We start from the raw sequence: 18,014 nt of genomic DNA, 5'->3' as shown, positions 1-18,014 counted from the left end.
ATCGCTGAACGGTCAGAGTACTTCAAGATCGCCGCGAGGAAACTCGCCCACTATGTAGCAAGACGCAGAAGCCGCCACAAGGCGATGGGAGAGGAGGATGTGGCTTTAGAAGATGCCCCACGGGCCGCCAGGCTGAGGAGGAACAACAACTGCATGGCGTGCGTGACGGGACGTGGCGATTTCTTCTCGGTTTCTCTCTGTGATTTTCTTGTACGGAGATCATACCTACCCACGAATCCATGATCGTAGGGAGGCTGGGCTGTACACAGCACATGGAAGTTTGTTCAGGTAGAGCTGGTTTCTTCTGGTGAACATACATGACCGCTGATGACGCTACTCAATACCATTCTAGGCCGGTGCGCGTGACTGGATTCATCTTGGTGGCAACCATTCAGATTTCACACGCGGCCTGGCTTATGCGTTACTCGAGTCTCCAGATGTGCCCAGGTAGGGTGAGTTTTACGGGGTACGAATAATTATACAGAGACACGGTCGTGGTGGTACAGTCGCGAAGTCACGTGCAGTCCGGCAGAACACTAGTGGTGCTGCTTTGAAGGGATCTTTGTCCCTACCGTGTACTATACATCATAAATGATGCTCTCACTGTTCCAACCAGAGAACATGGAGAGAGGGGGCGAGTGCAGGACTGCTTAATAGAACTTGGCTTGGCTTCACGTCGGACAGTGGTCTTGTTGTAGCTGAGTGGTAGGCAGTAATTAAGCAATTCGGAAGTGATGGAGTCACAAGGAGTCGCCAGCCACGTCTGTCAGTATAGTCCTTTCCTCTTTGTGTCTCGTGTCCTTGTTCCTTTGCCACGTCGCACATTCGCTCATGAACAGTCTGCACGAGCTTGGATTGGGTGCGTCATGCTTCATGGCATCTATCATGTTGCAGTTTAGTGTTGCGGTTGGGCAAGATGTGGGAAAGGAACTCCATAGACACCATGTCAGGTTCAGGAACTCACAGGACAAGACACAACTACTCGGCCTGGTCGCTGCAGGGATGGCTGCGAGAATGTGAACTGACTGCCTCTTGAAAACAGAGGAGGCGGCGCCAAATAGACGCAAAGACCAACAGGTCTGGGATGCACGATGGTAGAGAGACGATGAAATTCTCAACCTATAGTCTGCCAGTGATGAAGAGTCTCCTGTACTGTCGACCAGAATGAATTTGATCATCATGTCTTGAGCTAGGTGAGCCTGCATGAAGAAGCAAGATTCCATTAACCTCCAGGACCTCAGGAGCGCTGTATGCGGGAAGGAAAGAAAGGTCTCGATGAATCTTTTGTCCGAATAGCCATGCCAGCTCATGTCATCTTTCACTGATGGTCTCAAGGTGACTTCATCTCGTGGTAAGTCCCTCAGTCGACCGTGGGAGCCCAGAGGCCAAGGTCTGTCTTGCCGGTGTCGATGCCATGGTGTGTCTCGTAGTTAGTTGGTAACGGCGACCTGGGCGACAGAAGTCGTCACGAGTCTGCGTAGAACTGTTTCATGAGTTCATTGACGACGCCGTACGCTTTCTTGGCTTCCGTAAGGCTCTTGCCGATCATCTCCAGACACTTTTTCTCGTCCGGCTCGTCGTCCTCACCAGTCGCGTTCTTCTTGTGTCCGTAATGTTGGATTTTCTCGCATTCATCCTTGACCTTGGTAAAGCCCAGTGTGGCAGATGATCCTTTGAGGAAGTGACCTAAGCTTGACAGCTCTGGAAGGTTCTTCTCCTCCCTGTGGGACATTGTCAGTCAGCTGAGGTCAAGAGCACTAGGAAGGTATCGGCAGATATGCGTCCCTCGCACCAGCAGCGTGTAAACTCACATTGCTGTATCCATCTTGCCGAAGGTTTGTTCAGCCTGCTCCAAGAACCCAAAGACTATCGATTTGCTGAAGTCACGATCGTCCTCTTCGTCCATGTCGAGGATCTGTTCAAAGGTACCCTTGTCGACATTATCGCCAAAGTCGAAGTCTAGCTGTGATGCGTGCAAAATATTAGCTGGGTCCAGAGAAGCGCGGCGTGGTGGCTCGCGGCAGAAGCGGCGGTGTTGAAGACATCGCTGCGGCAACCATGAGTTGTGACACTTACCTCGTCGGCCATTGTCGTGACGGATACAGGTATTGGGACAGAAGTCGTTTTCAGTTCACAAGCACAAAGAGTGTTGAAAGTGTGAGTTGAAGCAGGTTGGTGATATGGATGAACGAAGCGCGCCTTGGTTTTTCGACGGTCCGGCAGTGACTGTTACAGATGTGCCCGGTATCCAGACCAGGCTTTAGTAGGGAGGTGGGCCGAATATGAGGACAGCAGGTAGAGGGAAGGGTCACAATCTGTCTGCAAGCAGATCGTCAGCACTCTGACCCAAGACTGACTTCCTTTGCTTCCAACATCCTGACTGTCTGATACGGCCCAGAAAGTGCAAGAAAGACAACACACCTCGACCTCAGACCCAGGAGAGAAGACAAGGAAGCCGCAAACGGTCGAGCAGAGGATACTTTGGGAATCAGCAAAGATCACTGCCCCAGGACAGTAGAACTGGCAACGATGTGAAGAAGGAGCAAGGCAGTCGACGAACGCCAGCAAGAGCGACCGCAATGAATCGGGTGAATTTTGAGGGTGTTCCACCAGTGAGAAGTGACGTACATCCGACGTCGTTGTCGACTGCTGATCCCCAAGCTTGACTCAAGGCTGGGGACTGGCCCCTCCCAGTCGACTCGCTCTTCGCTGGGAGGAACGGGTCGGACAGAGAACTGCTTACCTGATGTCGTTTAGCGATCCGCGACCAGTGGTTGAGGCTGAGGGATTCGACCTGCGGACGGTATCAGGAACAGATCTGGTTGTCTTGCTTCGCAGGGGCGGGGCCGGTGTTTCGAGAAAAAAATTCCCATGCCGCCCCCGAGTTGATGCAAGACGGGTGCTAATGTATCGCAGGCGCCGCTCTCTGCGCGAAACTCGGGTGAACCGGCTACTTCCAGCGATACTGACCTGGCGAGATGCGTCCTGTTTCGCGAGCAACCGAGCCCAAGATCTCCGTCCGGCAGCGCAGATCAACCACGAATTTGTCCACCGGCGAGGGTCAAGCGGGGGCCAAGCACAATCACACCTCGCTACTCGACGCGGTGAGAGACACGGATGGAAGAAAAAGGAAGAACACGGACCCTGAGGTCGGGATGCAGGCCAACCGCGTCGTATACTCGGATGCTTGTTGCAAGGAGACGATCAAACACTGACTTGACACCGAGCTGAAGAGATTGAGCTGGGGAAGACTTGGTTGCTTGGCGGCTTTGTGACCTCTGACACTCGAGGCTGAGGGGTGCTTCGATACTACTCGTCCGACTCTGCCAGAAAAGAATGCAATGATTATGATAATTGGGGACGCCACACCACTGATAGGGAGGCAGAGGCAAACCATACGAGCCGCCCTGTTTCAACCCACTTGCCCTGGAGGGAAACGAACGGGTTGGGGCCGCGACACTCGCTATTCGGATGGCTACAATCTACCTCTACACAGTCCCACGGACTACTGTGGACGGTGGACAGCTGCTATCTCGGTCTCGGTAAGCTTACGGGTGGCTCGTCGCGTGGGGAATGCCTGCGTGGCCATGAAGTTACTTCTCCCGTGGTTTCCCAATAGCAGCCAAGCACCGAACGCTTACCGGGCTTCGGAAGGGGGAATGTGGAATGCTGTCCACCACCTTCTGCCCGCTCCTGCAGGAGCATTTTAGACACAGCAGCCGCACCGCTAGATCCCCTTGATCCATTCCTGGCACTTGTCTTGCCAGCCAGGAATACGGCAGATCGACACCAGCGAAGCATGAATCGGGAAAGCTGACGGCATGCCTGTGCAACTGCAGTCCCAGTTGTCTGGCGATGCACAGTCCACTTCTGAGTCGTCTGCAATCGAGCTCCGATGGGGAACATCGCCCTTCAACTAGCCGCCAGCGTAGTGGGAGGAGTCTCTGGGAGGTGCCCCTCGTTTGGCAAGAGACCCGGCCTCTGCATTGTTGCTACGCTGCTCTGTCGACGTCAAATTTCCGCCTGAACTCCCCCTGCACAATGACGTCGACCAGCGTCAAGGGTCCGTCATCGTCGCAGAGGAACAAGCAGAGCGTGAGTCGCCAGTTCCAGCACAACAGAAGGGCGTCGCAGAATATATAGAGACTCCGAGAAAGCTGCACCTCCAGCTCTTGGGCTTAGCGCCGCTGCGGGCTTGGTGGCTTCCTTTATGCAGCCCACGCCGCCGCTCAAGCTGCAACAGCAGGAAGAGTTTACACCGTGCTGGGTACTTACCTATCAGATGAGTAGGCGCACAGCCGGGAGCCAATGATGTCAACCCGCAGATTGACGCCGACTCGGCTCCAGTGCACCAAGTCCTAGCTTTGCGCCACCCAACCCTCATGGGTGTTATGTCCAAGGGCCAAGGCTTGCGATATGGTCGGAAACCAGCGTCCAAATCCCCACCCGTACCTCGTACCAACGCACATGCCTCTGCTACGGCACTCCAATCACGCAGTCTGTCCGGAGCTGCAGCGGTCTGGAGATACGAGCAAACGATCAACTGATCAAGAACCCTGAGAATGATAGCGTCCTCCTCAGGGTGAGGGACCACCGGGCGATGGACCACAAACATCATGACCTTGGTGGGACCCCAGCACCTGGGCAGCTTGTCAACGGGTGGACTAACTGCAGCAGCAATGAGTAAATACTTGGACTAATAACGGTCTTCCCAAAGAAGAGCTGTATCAAGGGCCAGCACCCAACCAAGATACTCGGAGCAACGGCAGAGCGTGACCCTCCGTTATTCATGCATAGTCCACATGGCCGTCCAAACGCGAGAAGCGGAGAAGGGGCCGATCGCCTGTCCACACAAGCAATCCGAGTCCTGTCAGTACAAAGCACACAGTACTGTGTAAGTTACCTACGGCTACCGCAGTACAAGCACTTGACTGTTTACCACAATCACCCGAAGACGCTAAATGCAAGGCTGGCTCGGATGGTGGTGCTTCCAAAACCTCGATAGCCACCTTCGACTCATCGGATAATAGCCTTTTCAGACTCGAGGCGATCCAAGATGGCACAATCAGGCTGTCCGGTTATCTGTTCCGAGCCTTGTGCCAGCACAGATCGCAAAATGGGGTTCGACGAGTCAACAACCTGCGCATTACGTCTCCGGAAGCGGGGTCTCAAATCACCAGGATCGACTGTCATTGGCTGCTACATCTACCAATACTGCGATTTGCTCACATGGCATACCTCTCCGGACATTTTTGTGTGACAAATACCATTCGGCGACCTGTCTTTAGGACCTTCCATGATGTCTCTACACAGTACCATGCCCAGCCAGACAGAACCGCAGACGGAAAACATTCACGATCGATGGCGAGAATGCTTCGGCACCTTCCGCCACCTCTACACCAGTCTTGGGCTTCCGTCAAGATCGAGACATGAATAGTCTAGTCACAATCCCTCTTCAAGGCAGCAAGAGACTGCAAAACAGAATTGCCGTAATTAGATGATGACGGCTCAAAGCCTACGCGACCTTGCGATCTGTCCGTGACCAACCGAGGTGGAAGCGTGATCAATCGCGGGATCTTCAACTCATCCTCCTGTCCTCGAACACTTTCTTTATTGACTCCTGCTTGATCTAGTATTCGACGCGCATTCTGCCAGGGATAGACACGATACCAATGAGGGACGGCTCCAGACAGTCAGTCAGTCAGTCAGTCACCTTTTACTAGCTCCAGACTGTGCATCTCCCCGTTCTCCCCCACCGAGGCATGAAAAGTCGCCACGGTCAAGTCCCATGCAGGTACGGAGTAGGCACGTAGGTTATGGGACGAGGCTTGACTGCGATGTTCCTCGACGGCGATGAACAGATGAGCCCTATCGGGAGTGGCTGATGTCGCAAGAGCCACAGGGATACGAACGCCATAAGGCTTCGTGCTCTCAATCAACGATTAGCTCGACCCTCTATCCGATTCGACCAGTGTTTGCCTCAAACGAGCTTCCTGATCGACGTGGATGCGACATTGTGACGAGGAAATACAGCGAAAGGAGTTTGGAAAGAAACCGAACCGAACCATTCCGTCTATTTTGGATATCGTGTTGATACATAGTTTTTGTTGGCCGCAATCAAGAAAGAAGCCATGCAGACCTGAGACGGGAGAGTCGACAGATGGCACGTAAGAAGCAAACCCGCGTCTTTGCCACGATAGGTGCTATCGAGATGATTGAATTCTCCAGTCTCAAATTCTCTTCCCGTCATGGATGCCCCCTTCCGGGAGTCTATTGGCTGGTCACTCGACTGCCGTACCCCTCTGTACCCATCTCCCTCAGATCACGGGTGACTCCTGCCCCGGATCGCATCTCGCAACACGCACGACAACGTGGCCGCAGCTAGCCGGTCACCTTGTAGATGGCCTCGGCGAGTCTCTTGACGTTGTCCGTGGTGATGCCTGCCACGGAGATACGGCCGTCCTTGGTCGCGTAGACAGAGTGTTCCTTGGCGAGGGTGTCCATCTGTTCGGGCTTCAGACCGGTGTAGGCGAACATGCCGATCTAGAAACGTGCGTGAAGATACGTTAGCATGAGAACCTCTCTGTATCTCTCTCTCTCTTCCTTTCAGAGTAACGAGCTTGCGCAGCTCTCCTCTCTCTTCCATTCAAGTAACCATCTTGCAGCAAGCTCACTCGAGCCAGAGGATTTGAACGTACCTGATCCGTAATGTGATTCCAGTTATGCTTGCTGCCCAGATCCTCCAGGTTCTTCTTCAACAGGGCCCTCATCTCGATGATGCGGTCCGCCATACCCTTGACCTCGCCCAGCCACTGCTTGTTGAGGCCCTGGTCGTTCAAGATCTCGCTGGCGATGCGCGCACCGTGGATGGGCGGGTTCGAGTACAGCGGCCGGACGAGGATCTTGATCTGGCTGTCCACGCGCTTCTTCTCCTCGGCGCTGTCGCACACGATGCTGAACGCGCCGACCCGCTCGCCGTAGAGGCCCATGTTCTTGGCAAACGACTGCGCCAGCACCAGGCCGAACCCTTGCTCGATGAAGTGGCGCACCGCGTAGGCGTCCTTGTCCGTATCCCCCGATGCGAACCCTTGGTATGCCATGTCGAAGAACGGGTAGTGGTTCTTGTCCTTCATGACCCGGGCGATCTGCTGCCACTGTTCCTGCGTAGGGTCGATGCCCGTAGGGTTGTGGGCGCAGGCGTGCAGCAGGACGATGGACCCCTCGGGGAAGCTCTGCAGGTCAGAAATCATGCCGTCAAAGTCCAGCCCGATGGTGTCCTTGTTGTAGTACTTGTACTGCTTGACCTCGAGCCCGGAGTCGGAGAAGACAGCCTTGTGGTTCGCCCACGACGGCGTCGGGATGTAGATGGTCTTGCTGCCGGGGTACCATCTCTGCAGGAACGCGCCGCCTATCCTCAGCGCGCCCGTGCCGGAGATGGATTGCGTGATGGCCACGCGGTCCTCGGCGATGGGTTTGCTGTTCGGCCCGTACGCGAGGAGGGCGGCCGCCTTGGTGAACGACGGGACGCCCGTGATGCCGGCGTATTCCTTGTCCATAGTCGAATTGACGACTTTCTGCTCGGCCGTGCGCACGCTGGGGAGGACGTACGGCTTGCCCTTGTCGTCACCTAAGATGAGTGCGAGGTTAGAGATCCGTGTGCCCCGTATCCCTTTGAGGATAAAACATGTATGCAGGGACGACTTAAAAACTCACGGTATGCGCCAACACCCAGGTTGATCTTCTCTTTGAAGCTGTCCTTCTTGAACGCCTCCGTGATGCCCAGGATGGCGTCGGGAGGGCCTTCCTTGACGTGCGCCCATGTCGACGCCGCGGCGGCGAGACGGACCACTTGGGGGTTGACGGCCTGTTGCCGCAAGGTAGCACGCGTCGCCGCTGGTCGGAGGGTGGACAGCATTGTGATTGTGATCGGAGGTGTGTGAAACGATATGGAGTCTATGCTGGAAGTACGAAGAAGAAAGACGAAAGACAAGTCGAAGAAGACGCTCGCTGCTGTTGTTGTACAGGCAAGACTTAGGATCTCCTCGCAGGCTGAAACGGAGATGGAATGAAGCACAGTTCACTGTGAATACAGATTGACCTCGAAAGGGATGAGAATGATGGATGGAGAATGAAGAAAACTAGCTCCGTTGTCCGCAGGCAAAGCTACAGCAGAGTCACTTCGGATCTGTTCTCCAAGATTTTAATTTACCCTTTTGCTGCTCCCACGGCCTCATCTGCCTGCTCTGGTCCCTGGAATTGGGGTTGGCTGGGGCTCCAACCCGTTCCAGGCTCCGACATCGCGCGCGTGGGATGGGCACAAAGCGACACGGCATGGCACCAGAGCTACCAACTTAAGCGGCGTGTGGGCCAATAAGAGTGCTTACTCTGTGGCAGCTGTTTTTAAGCCGGCGCAAATGCCCCCGAGCCGCCAATGATCCGGCCTCATTGTTCAACGTTGTTCGTGAGACCTACTGTGTACCCAGGCACAGCGCACGGCACAACACAAAGCACACGCATTAAATGGTTACAGTACTGACTGTGCGCCTCGCGCTGCCCCTGACAGTTTCCACATGGCGTCGTGCGACACCAACGCCGCTGCATCGTCCTCAGCAGGACTACATACTCTGTACGACACTTTCGGAAGCACGAACCTCAATGGTCCTTCAGCCCCTGATACTATGTCCGGATCTTCAGCCCAACCTAATACCAGCCTGCTTGTTCTTCTTCCCGATCGTGCCCTGAGCGTTGTTCATACCCGTAGCCTCGCTGCTATCCAGGATACTCGTCGCCTCTCTCTTCTTCTCCTCGGCAATCTTCTTCATATGTTTCTCGGTCTTCAGCTTCCCACTACCTTTGCCATGGAACTGATGGCTCAGATGCTTGAATGCCTCTTTCTGGTTCATGAGCCGACCATCATCGTCCACGTACTTGATCTGCACATCGGGCTTGTACTCCTTGTTGAAAGTGGCGGCCGCTTGAATTGATGACTGATGCTCTCGTTGGGTGTTCTGCCATCGAGCGTGTTCCTCTCGTTCCTTGACAGACAGACCCGTCAATTTGCCGGACTGGCGATCCCGCTCACGTTGCATGCGGGCCTTCTGCTCATTCTCGTGCTCGCGCAGACGAGCTTCGACGATAAACTTCTGGCGATCCTTGTACAGCTTGTTCTTGTCGCCAGCGTCCGTCTCTTTCAAGATCCCACGCTGGCGGAGCAGACTGAGCGCCGACCCCAGACCCTGGTCGAGTGACTTCTCTTCGTCGAGGCCTGTGGCTGACACGTCTGGGGTGACAGTTGAGCGCTCGCGCTTGACCCGGTTGACGAGTTCCTGTTCATCCTCAACACCGGCATACGCTTCGCCCATGGCATGGTCTTCGTCTTCCTGTTTGACTTGAGGGGCCGGCGGGCTTTCCGCATCGTTCTGCTCGATCGACTTCTTGACCCCTCGCTCCGGCTCCTCGTCCCTGGGACGAGACGACAAATTGTCCAGAAACACCGTGGTATCGTCGAGGACGAGACCGCCTTCTCCATCCGCGACAGGTTGCTCGTCCTCTTCTTGTTTGAGCTGCGCGATGATGTCTTCGGGTCTCCTCCTCTGTTTCCTCAACACCGCCTGCCGAGTCCTAGCAAGCGCACTGGCCAGGTCGTCATCATCGTTTAAGTTGTCTTCTGCGGTTCGCGATCTCGCCCGCGGCAGAGCCACAGCGACTGTAGAATCCACATCCATTGCGTCGCCATTGGTCCCACTCTGTGCTGGAGGGAAAACATCCTCATCCTCATCAACAGGCCTTTGGCGCTTAGACTTCTTTTTTTCCTTCTTTGGCTTTTTGATCTTGAGCTCCAGATAATCCGACACAGGCTCGTCCTTTAGGATGTCCAGGCTGATCGTATTCTTGAGCTTTTCGCCGATCTGCTGCCTCTTGGCCTCGCGTTCCTCGACGGTCGAGCCTTGCGCGTCGAGAGTAAACGCCTTGCGCTTCTTGTCATCATACTGCGAGAGGAGCCCCTTCTCGGCATCCTCATGCACATTGTAGGCCGTCTTCTTCTTTTTCAGATCGAGCTTCTCCTTCAGCTTGTCCCGTGACACGATGTCCGCGTTCTCCAGGACATCGTCGTCCTCGCTCTCATCCCCCTTTCCGATCTCCGTATCCTTCAACGTGAGAATCTGCTCGCCAAATCCTTCGTCGAAGTCCCCAATCTCATGCGCGACCTGCACGCCCGCAAGGTCCTTGGACGTATACTCGACCGCAGCCTCTCGTTCCCGCTCCGCCAGTTCTCGGGCCAACCTCTCCGCGCGCTCCTTCTCGATTTTCGACTGCCTCTTCTTCTGGCCCCTCAACCAAGCCTTGGTATCGATCTCGTGTTCATCGCCACCAGCATCACCTAACCCCCTGCCATCGAGCTTTCGATTCCGCGCCTCAAGATCTCTCTGTCGTTGTATCTCTTTCTTGCGACGTTCTCTCAATGCTTTTTTCTTCTCCTCCTCACGGAGTTGGTTCCAGTTCTCGAACCCCGCTGCCTCGCGGGTTTCTAGGGTCGATGCGGGCTCGGCGTCTCCACCTTGGTCGCCATCGTCGTCGGCGGCAGTGGCAGCTCTTGATTCTTTGAATGTAGGTCCTTCAGACGACGGTGGAGGCTGTCCACTTACGTTTAAGAGTGGCAGGCCCAGGCTCTTTCTGAGCTTGTTCATCTGCTCGATATCTGCCGCGGAAGCCATGATGATGACGGACGAGTGTCTTTGCAGAGAGCGACAGAGGGGAGGATAGATAAAAGACCGTACACAGGAAGGTGTCGAGCAGCGAGAGATGCCTGGTGAGAGTGCGGTTTCCAGTAGCAAGAGGTGCCTAATGACACGAAGGCGACATGCGCAGTCGAGGCAGTCTAAGGTTGCAGAGGCCCGCGCAGCCCGCGCTAATTACCTAGATGAGTGAGGAGCCCAAATGACATAAAAACTGGCGCACTTTCGTGGTCAGACCAGACCAACCATGAGGTACAGCATACTCCGTATATATTAGCGCTATCTTTCAACTAATCTTCTAGCGACGACACTCGATAATATTGGTTTCAATAAGTAGCGCATAAAGCCTAGAGTGAGCTTATCCAATTCCATATATTATGACCACCGCAAATTCCGTGTGAGCGCGAAGAGTATTCTGGGTCTTCACTTGTCATGCTTTACGCATGCCACCCTTTTTTGTCAGCACCTGCAGGCTCGGGTGACTTTACTTCGGCCAAACTTCCTCGTAGCCCAAAACTCTTGGCATCCATTTTCTTCCCCCAAGCCTTTCTTTTCACCTCTCTCTTGCCTTTTCTCCTTCTTCTTTTTCCTTTCTCAACCACAGTTCTGCGTCACGAACGATCCCTCCCTGCTTCTCCAAGAAGCAGTGCGAGGTCCGAACGTCCGTGACGATCTCGACCCTCTGCGCGGAGCACATTTTAGCCCCCCCATAATGTTTATCTTCCCGGTCGACAGAACTGAGAGCAACCCCTTCTCGAACCTTTCGCCCTGCACATGCCGTGCGGGCGCAGTCGCGCTCGAGCTCGGTCCTTGAGACGTCGCCTTTGCTTTGAGGTCGTTCGCGCGATCTTGGCGGGGCTTCCGAACGGGGTACTTTGATTAGCTCGGCGGGCTGATGGTCGGGGAGGGGAGACGTCTTATTCCCAAGCTTGGTGTACAAGCCCCGTCGGGGCATGATCATTGGGCAAAACCAAGACTGTTGTCTACAGATATACCTCTCAAACTCTTTTTCTTTGAAACCTCTATAAAAGAAACTCGCATCGCTGACAACACGTAGCCACCATAAGAGATAGATCAGGTCAGGTCGGCCCACGCCGTCGTACGGGACACAGCCACGATGAGAGACAAAGAGATCAGGGCGACCCACGCCATCATTATGTTGTTTTCCATAGTCGCGTTATCATTGCTTGTGCCAATTGCTGACTGTGGCGATCTTTCTATGCCGTGTATGCATCCAACTACCAACTCGCCATTCCCTTCTCGCGGTCGAAACCTCCTCTGAGCTGGCTCTTCGGTTTGACGACCTTCCCCTGCAGGATAGTGTACCTCACGATATTCTCACAATCCTCTGGCCGCACCCTAGCCAGCCAAATCAACTGGACCGCCTCGTCTTCCAACCTCTGTGCGCCAACATCCTCGCCAGGCCGCTTCTGACCCTGCCTTCGATAAATCATCACATTGGCCGAATATTTATGTCCACCAACATGGCTGATGAAGTATATGCCCACTCCGCCAGGCCTGTCGTCGTGGACATCGCGATATAAACCCATGGGTCGCAGGATGCGCTCAAACTCCTTTCGCAGAAGAGGGGCGGACTGGCCACAGCGGGCATCACGGGTCTTCTGACTGCACATGAGGATGAGATAGGAGTGAGGGATAGGTCGGATCCTGAACGACGTGGCTATTGATGGTGGGATTGGGGCTGGGTCGAGAGTCGACCCTCGTTGCGACTCCTCCTGTAGCTCTTGTTCGGAGAGCCCTTGTGGTGCTGTGCCACCTCCGATTTGCAGACTTGACAAGTCCGGTGTTTCCTCTTCTTGCTCTTTCTCAGCCCGCTTCTGCTCTGCGTCTTGTTGCACCTGCTCTTGCTCCGTTGTAAGCGCCGCTTCCGTGTGTCCGTTGGGCGCGCCGTTCGACACCACTCTCCTTCCGCCAACAGGTGTGTCGTTTGTGCTGCTCCTCTCGACCACCTCCCTCATCAAGGCGCCCGCTTTACTAGGCGGTACCTTTTCGATGAGTTTCCAGCTCGGCAGGAGCATCACGTCTGCTGTGCCCTCCTCCTCGCCGTGCGCATGACACTCCTCTCCGCTGGGAAAATTACTCGCACTCAGCATGACCTTCCCCCTCTTCCCACTCATCTCCAGTCCAACCTTGCCCACGGCTTCCATGACGGAATGTTTCTCATCAGTGACGTCCCGCACCCAGTCCGTCTTGCCCGTCCCGACGAGAAGGTGTACATTGAAGCCCTTGACGTGGCCATACAACCGGTCATCTTCATCGATTGAGAACTTTGCGGGGTAGTGGACAGTACACGACGAGCAATCGTGTAGACATTGTTCGCCGTCTATGGCAGGGTCCGTCGGTGGAAACAAATCGGCCTCGGTCTTTGCGGTGCTAAACCCGGCGTTCAGGTTTGCCGACGATTGTGTAGGCGTCAGAAATGTCGTTACGCGCCGGAGGAGCGACATTTTGGCCCTTCGTGGGGTCGTCGCCGAAGGGGAGGATTTGTTTTTGAGGGAAGGCATTGTCCCGCCGGGGTACCGCACTTTTAACTCGTGATTGCGTCTTTTGGGGTCAATGACGGCACGGCTCGGGGGAATATTGGGCGTGATGGGCGCGAGAGTCGTGCAGCATCCGCCTGGCCTGATTATCTTATCAATCAGCACGGAATCGCTTCCGGCGGGCTTGACACCTTTGGGGTTCCCGAAGGTGCTTGCCGTTGCTTGTGCCTCGCAACGGCCTCTTGGGGTCGGGCGAAAAGTTGGTATGCTGTAGCAGCAAGAGAGAACTCTGCCGAAACGAAGTCGAGGCCGTGGTTATAGAGAATACTTCTCAACGAGGAACGCGCGGTCCTCTCTCTTTATCAGCTCTCCCTAGGCTGAAGCATGTTCGGTCGTTCTCTCCTTCTCGACCGAGCGAGCTCGCTACACCGAAGGCAACCACATGTCTCCACCTGGATCGACGCCCGGGCTGCAGCTAGTCTATTTCTCCAGATGGGATGGAGTATGGAAGAAAAGCGGTAAACTATTGACTCAGTCTGCAGCAGCTCGACATGGATTTTGTCGGATGATGTCCGTGTCCGTGCATATGTCAGATACCGGCTTGTCGGCGCGTGCGTGAGACTGGTCCACCTGAGCCTTCACTTGCGATAGATCATTCTGAACTTCTCTGGATTGCGACATGTTTGCGTCGACTGTAGGCGACTAGACAATGCCGAGAAGGCATGAACTATTCTGGGTCTCAGTCACCAGATGATTGCCAAATAACATTATCCCAATCAGTAGACCGGCCCAAGTAAGACTCTTAAAGAAACTCCGTAGTAAAGCTGTGTGCAAAGACAACGCCTAATCATACCCGCCCGTCCATAAACTCCTGGCCGTTCCAGCCCTGCAATCAGACTCCCGCTGCGGCAGCTCATCGCGATAGCCTTTGCGCATCAGCAATGATTGCGCCTCGTCATAGATTGGCAAACTTCCGACCCCCTATTGGTTCGACCCTGACAGACCGACTTCGCCAGACTCCTCGCTGCTTAGACCATATTAATAGACTCTCCTCAAGCCCAAAGCCTGTCCATCCCGGCAGAACTGGGCGCGGTCAATTATTTTCATACATGAGTAGAAGTAAAGCCTTCAAGCCGCCCTGGCAGACTTAAGGTCGAGTAGGATGCTGGGGTATGCGTAACTGCGGTCGATGCGCCATTGGTTGTTCTTGGGTCTTGGGCATTATTGATTTTCTGTGTCCTGTTGTTCGTTGTTGCTGAAATGCTGGGAATGATCGATATGTTTCATTTGTTGACGTGGACACCTTTAGAATGGTTTCCACGCTGCTGCCAATCCACATTACCACGAGATGCTCTGCCACACAAAAGGGATGGAGATTGCCTCAGTGGTCGGGGCCGCCGTTTGGAGGCCGACCAGTGACGTTATGGCGCCACGTGCCATAACTTCCCTGCCGATGATGCTGAGGATCCAATGTATCTGGGTGCCAGTCATGATTGAGCGGCATTGGGGGCGGTATATGAGCTTGGTGTTGTTGAAGGCCATAATCTTTGGGTTCGGTGCTCTGAGGTCTTCCCATCCCATTCACAGGATGGTAGTAGAGCTGGTGCCCGTTAAGATGATGGTTGCCTAGCTGATGATTATTGAGCTGGGGCAAGCCCATCTGGTGACCACCAAAGCCAGATTCCTGATAAGCGGAACCGTCCACGGCAAACGGTGGTGGTAGGGTACCAGGGTTAGGCGACGTCCACGCCCCAAGGTGTGGAGAGGCGCCTCCACTAGCTGTGCCGTTGGCTGGAGGCTCCATTGGTTGAGGCGGCCCATATGCCGTCGGATAAGATGTGCTAGACCTCTGTGGTTGCGGTGCACTCGTGTAGTTGTGAAGAGGTTGGCCGTTCAGCGGGCTTGTCGTCCGAAGCGCATTCTGCTGGAAGCCAGCCCGCAAGTGAGCAGGCAGAGGCAGATGCTGAGGTGGATATCCGTAGTCCGAGTTTTGACGTTGCATGCCAGTGACCATGGGCGGCAGTCCAGGATGAGGCGAAGCCGGCTCCGCTTTTGGCACTTGAAACGGGTGCCCTGGAGGGCTTTCCGACGGAGACACGTACTGGGGGGAGTCGTGAAGCGTAGTAGGTGTTAGTGCCGCGGTAACCTGCGCCTGCGCCTGCTCCAGAGTCATGCCAACGTGGTGAGATTGATGTCTTGTCAGAGTTGTCCGTCTCGTGAAGGTCTTTTGGCAATTTGCATATTCGCACTTGTAAGGACGTCGACCAGAATGGATTCGTCTGTGCCGCGCAAGGGAACTTGAGTCGGAAAAGGGCTAGATGCTCGTCAGTATCGAACTGGAGACAGGCGGCAGTGTGTTTGGCGTGAACAAGGAACACAGAGCGCCTAAGCGCCTCGGCTCCCGAGTATCGCAGGTGCAGAGAGATCGTATCAAGCAAGAGGGCAAACCCACCTTTGAACAATGGCTGCATAGATGTGGCTTCTCTCCCGTATGCACCCTCATATGGACGGTAAGGGCAGATCTCTGGATGAACGACTTGTTACAGGACTCCCAGTCGCATGAATGAGGCCGAACGCCGGTGTGGATGCGTTCTGATCAAGTCAACTTGTGGTCTCCAAACGCTTGAAGAGAAAACTTCGTACCATGTCTCGACAGATCACTCCGCCTCGCAAAGTTCTTTCTACAGTCGGCAAAGCTACAGGGGAATTGCTTTGTAGCTGGTTGCTTCTTCGCCTGAGCATGTCCAAAGTTCTCGTCGGTAAACGAGCTCTGACTGTCATGTCTGGCCATGTAGCTAGGAGCATAGAGTTGCGGGCTGTGTTGATGAGGAGCCATCATATTATACGGCAAGCCAGCGGGCTGATGAATTGATTGCTGATGATTGGGGAAGGTCGAGTCTTGGCTCATGCCATAGCCTGAGCCGTTGTTCATCTGCAAGGTCTGGTGATATCGTCGTAGTTCGTTGTTCCGGGCGGCGCGCTTTTCCGGATCTAGCACGTCGTTGATGTCCATCCTTGCTCTGCTCGGTGCGGGTATAGGCAATCGCAGAGCCTGGAACCGTTGATAAGAAGCTGCGCGCTGAGATACCAGGAAGCCCGTGAAGCCGGGTCCGAGGCGCGTGGACTGCATGGTTAAACCTGTCAGTGACAGAACGAAGAAGAAACAACAACCAAGGGCAAAAGTCGAAGCGTTGAAGAACACCTTGGTCCGCAAGGGATCAGTGCCAGGTCAGTGCACGTCACGGCGCTGTTGCACCACGAGCCCCGTTACCGTTGGCCCAACCACTATTGTCACATATATCTTGGTGCAAAAGCCCATAGCTCAAAAACACTCACAATAACTGGATGCAGGGCTTACCTGAAGTAACGAGGGACGCCAACGAAGGTGCTGAGAAGGGGTTTCGAAGGAGTTGAATTTGCGAAGTGGGTGATGACCGACCTGCCACCAGCAGGAATGTAGGAAACAAGGGGAACAGCAATTCGAAGTCTCCTTGGCAACCACTAATTCTTCGACCGAGACAGTTTCCTCTGGCGCGAACACTGGCCTCGTTGTTTTTGTGGTGCAGAACCGTTGGTATCCGGTCTGGAACAGGATATCACGGTGACAGTCTCGGTCTCAGTTGAACGGCCGGGTGGTGAAACGGAGGTGAAGGGTCGGATAAGAAAGAGTGATATGCCCAGATCCTCGACCCTCACACCTGGAATCTTGTGTGTTCGCGTCTCGTGTGTGTCTTTTCCGCGCCAGTTATGCTGCTGCGCTCTGTCGGGCCACTCTCTTGTCACTCGATGCCTCGACCTCTCACTGTGGGGACACCGGTCCAGGTCAACACCTTGGAGCGATTGCTGCAGATCCACGAGCCGCAGATGCCTTGATATTGTCCTGTGCCGCCAGCGCCCAACTTCTACCAGTCCCTCCTGGTGGTTCCCTCTTATGTTGGCGAAGTTGTACTGCAGGAATCATTGGCACGTCGATCGACCGTTCGGGCGGTGATCGAGGCCCCAGCGATGACTGTTTACTCAGCGGTCAGTCTCCCAGGTAAAGGCGTGGTCGCCGCGCTGGTCACCTGTGCAGGTAATGCAGACGAGCACAGGGCGGAATGTGCGTCGAGCGTGGACGTCCGTCGAGCAAGGCGGGATCAGAAGCATAGACAGTTGGACTGGCCGCATCCACGCACGGAGCAGGAGTAGATAAAGGAAAGAATGTTGACGATGAATTTCAAGATGGATATACAGCAGCACCAGAACCCGCTGGCGACCTGCAAGAAGAGTAGATATTCATTACACGGATGGCATGGCCTCCTCGCCAGGCGAGTTGCGGTGGATGGTTCAAAAAGTTACCGTTGACGGTGTCGGAGGCGAGCCGGAAGCCTTTCCACATTTCATTCGCAACCCAAAACGTCGACGGCCCCTTCGATGGGCTCGACGGGCTCAGCCAAGCCGCAGCCCACGGCAGGAACTACCAGTTACGTATGCATGTTCCAGGCGTGCAGACGCTTAGACTTGCCGCCTGAGTGGCTCTTTAGGGTGCAGGCTCGATTCCTCCGACATTCGCCTCGAACTCTGCTACTTCGATGAAACTTACAGCTCAGCCCACGGTCTGGGAAATCCCGCTGCCACTGGACTCTCCCACTTTTGATCTACCGAACGGTCCTTTGTGCCGCCGGAGCTGATACAGGAGCACCACTGGTTCACGGTGAATTCCGCGTCGTTAAAGGATGAAACCCCCCTGTCCCCTCCACGCGTGTCAGAATCCTCCACATCTCTCAAGCTGGAGCAA

The 18,014-nt window shown here is 54.8% G+C and overlaps 5 protein-coding genes across 5 annotated transcripts; all 5 read right to left on the bottom strand.

The window, feature by feature from the left end:
• Nucleotides 1-1,465: 1,465 nt before the first annotated feature.
• Nucleotides 1,466-2,088, bottom strand: A1O7_09911 (osomolarity two-component system, phosphorelay intermediate protein YPD1; the record flags this gene model as incomplete). Its single annotated transcript, XM_007763895.1, has 3 exons — nucleotides 1,466-1,721; nucleotides 1,812-1,963; nucleotides 2,077-2,088. 3 exons carry the CDS (start codon nucleotides 2,086-2,088, stop codon nucleotides 1,466-1,468), a joined length of 420 nt encoding a protein of 139 aa, XP_007762085.1.
• Nucleotides 2,089-6,381: 4,293 nt separating this feature from the next.
• A1O7_09910 (aspartate aminotransferase) lies at nucleotides 6,382-7,915 on the bottom strand (the record flags this gene model as incomplete). Its single annotated transcript, XM_007763894.1, has 3 exons — nucleotides 6,382-6,543; nucleotides 6,699-7,627; nucleotides 7,714-7,915. The coding sequence occupies 3 exons, from the start codon at nucleotides 7,913-7,915 to the stop codon at nucleotides 6,382-6,384; spliced, it is 1,293 nt and encodes a 430-aa protein (XP_007762084.1).
• A 775-nt stretch (nucleotides 7,916-8,690) lies between these two features.
• Nucleotides 8,691-10,715, bottom strand: A1O7_09909 (uncharacterized protein; the record flags this gene model as incomplete). Its single annotated transcript, XM_007763893.1, has 1 exon — nucleotides 8,691-10,715. One exon carries the CDS (start codon nucleotides 10,713-10,715, stop codon nucleotides 8,691-8,693), a length of 2,025 nt encoding a protein of 674 aa, XP_007762083.1.
• A 1,259-nt stretch (nucleotides 10,716-11,974) lies between these two features.
• Nucleotides 11,975-13,204, bottom strand: A1O7_09908 (uncharacterized protein; the record flags this gene model as incomplete). The annotated part of the gene is made up of 1 exon (XM_007763892.1): nucleotides 11,975-13,204. The coding sequence occupies one exon, from the start codon at nucleotides 13,202-13,204 to the stop codon at nucleotides 11,975-11,977; it is 1,230 nt and encodes a 409-aa protein (XP_007762082.1).
• Nucleotides 13,205-14,618: 1,414 nt separating this feature from the next.
• A1O7_09907 (uncharacterized protein) lies at nucleotides 14,619-16,367 on the bottom strand (the record flags this gene model as incomplete). The annotated part of the gene is made up of 3 exons (XM_007763891.1): nucleotides 14,619-15,395; nucleotides 15,487-15,551; nucleotides 15,881-16,367. 3 exons carry the CDS (start codon nucleotides 16,365-16,367, stop codon nucleotides 14,619-14,621), a joined length of 1,329 nt encoding a protein of 442 aa, XP_007762081.1.
• Between the last annotated feature and the right edge of the window lie 1,647 nt (nucleotides 16,368-18,014).

The sequence above is a fragment of the Cladophialophora yegresii genome (assembly GCF_000585515.1).
Source record: "Cladophialophora yegresii CBS 114405 chromosome Unknown aczIN-supercont1.7, whole genome shotgun sequence".
NCBI classification, from domain to species: Eukaryota; Fungi; Ascomycota; class Eurotiomycetes; order Chaetothyriales; family Herpotrichiellaceae; genus Cladophialophora; species Cladophialophora yegresii.
Note: the sequence above shows the minus strand (reverse complement) of the source record. Positions and strands in the feature narration are given on the sequence as shown.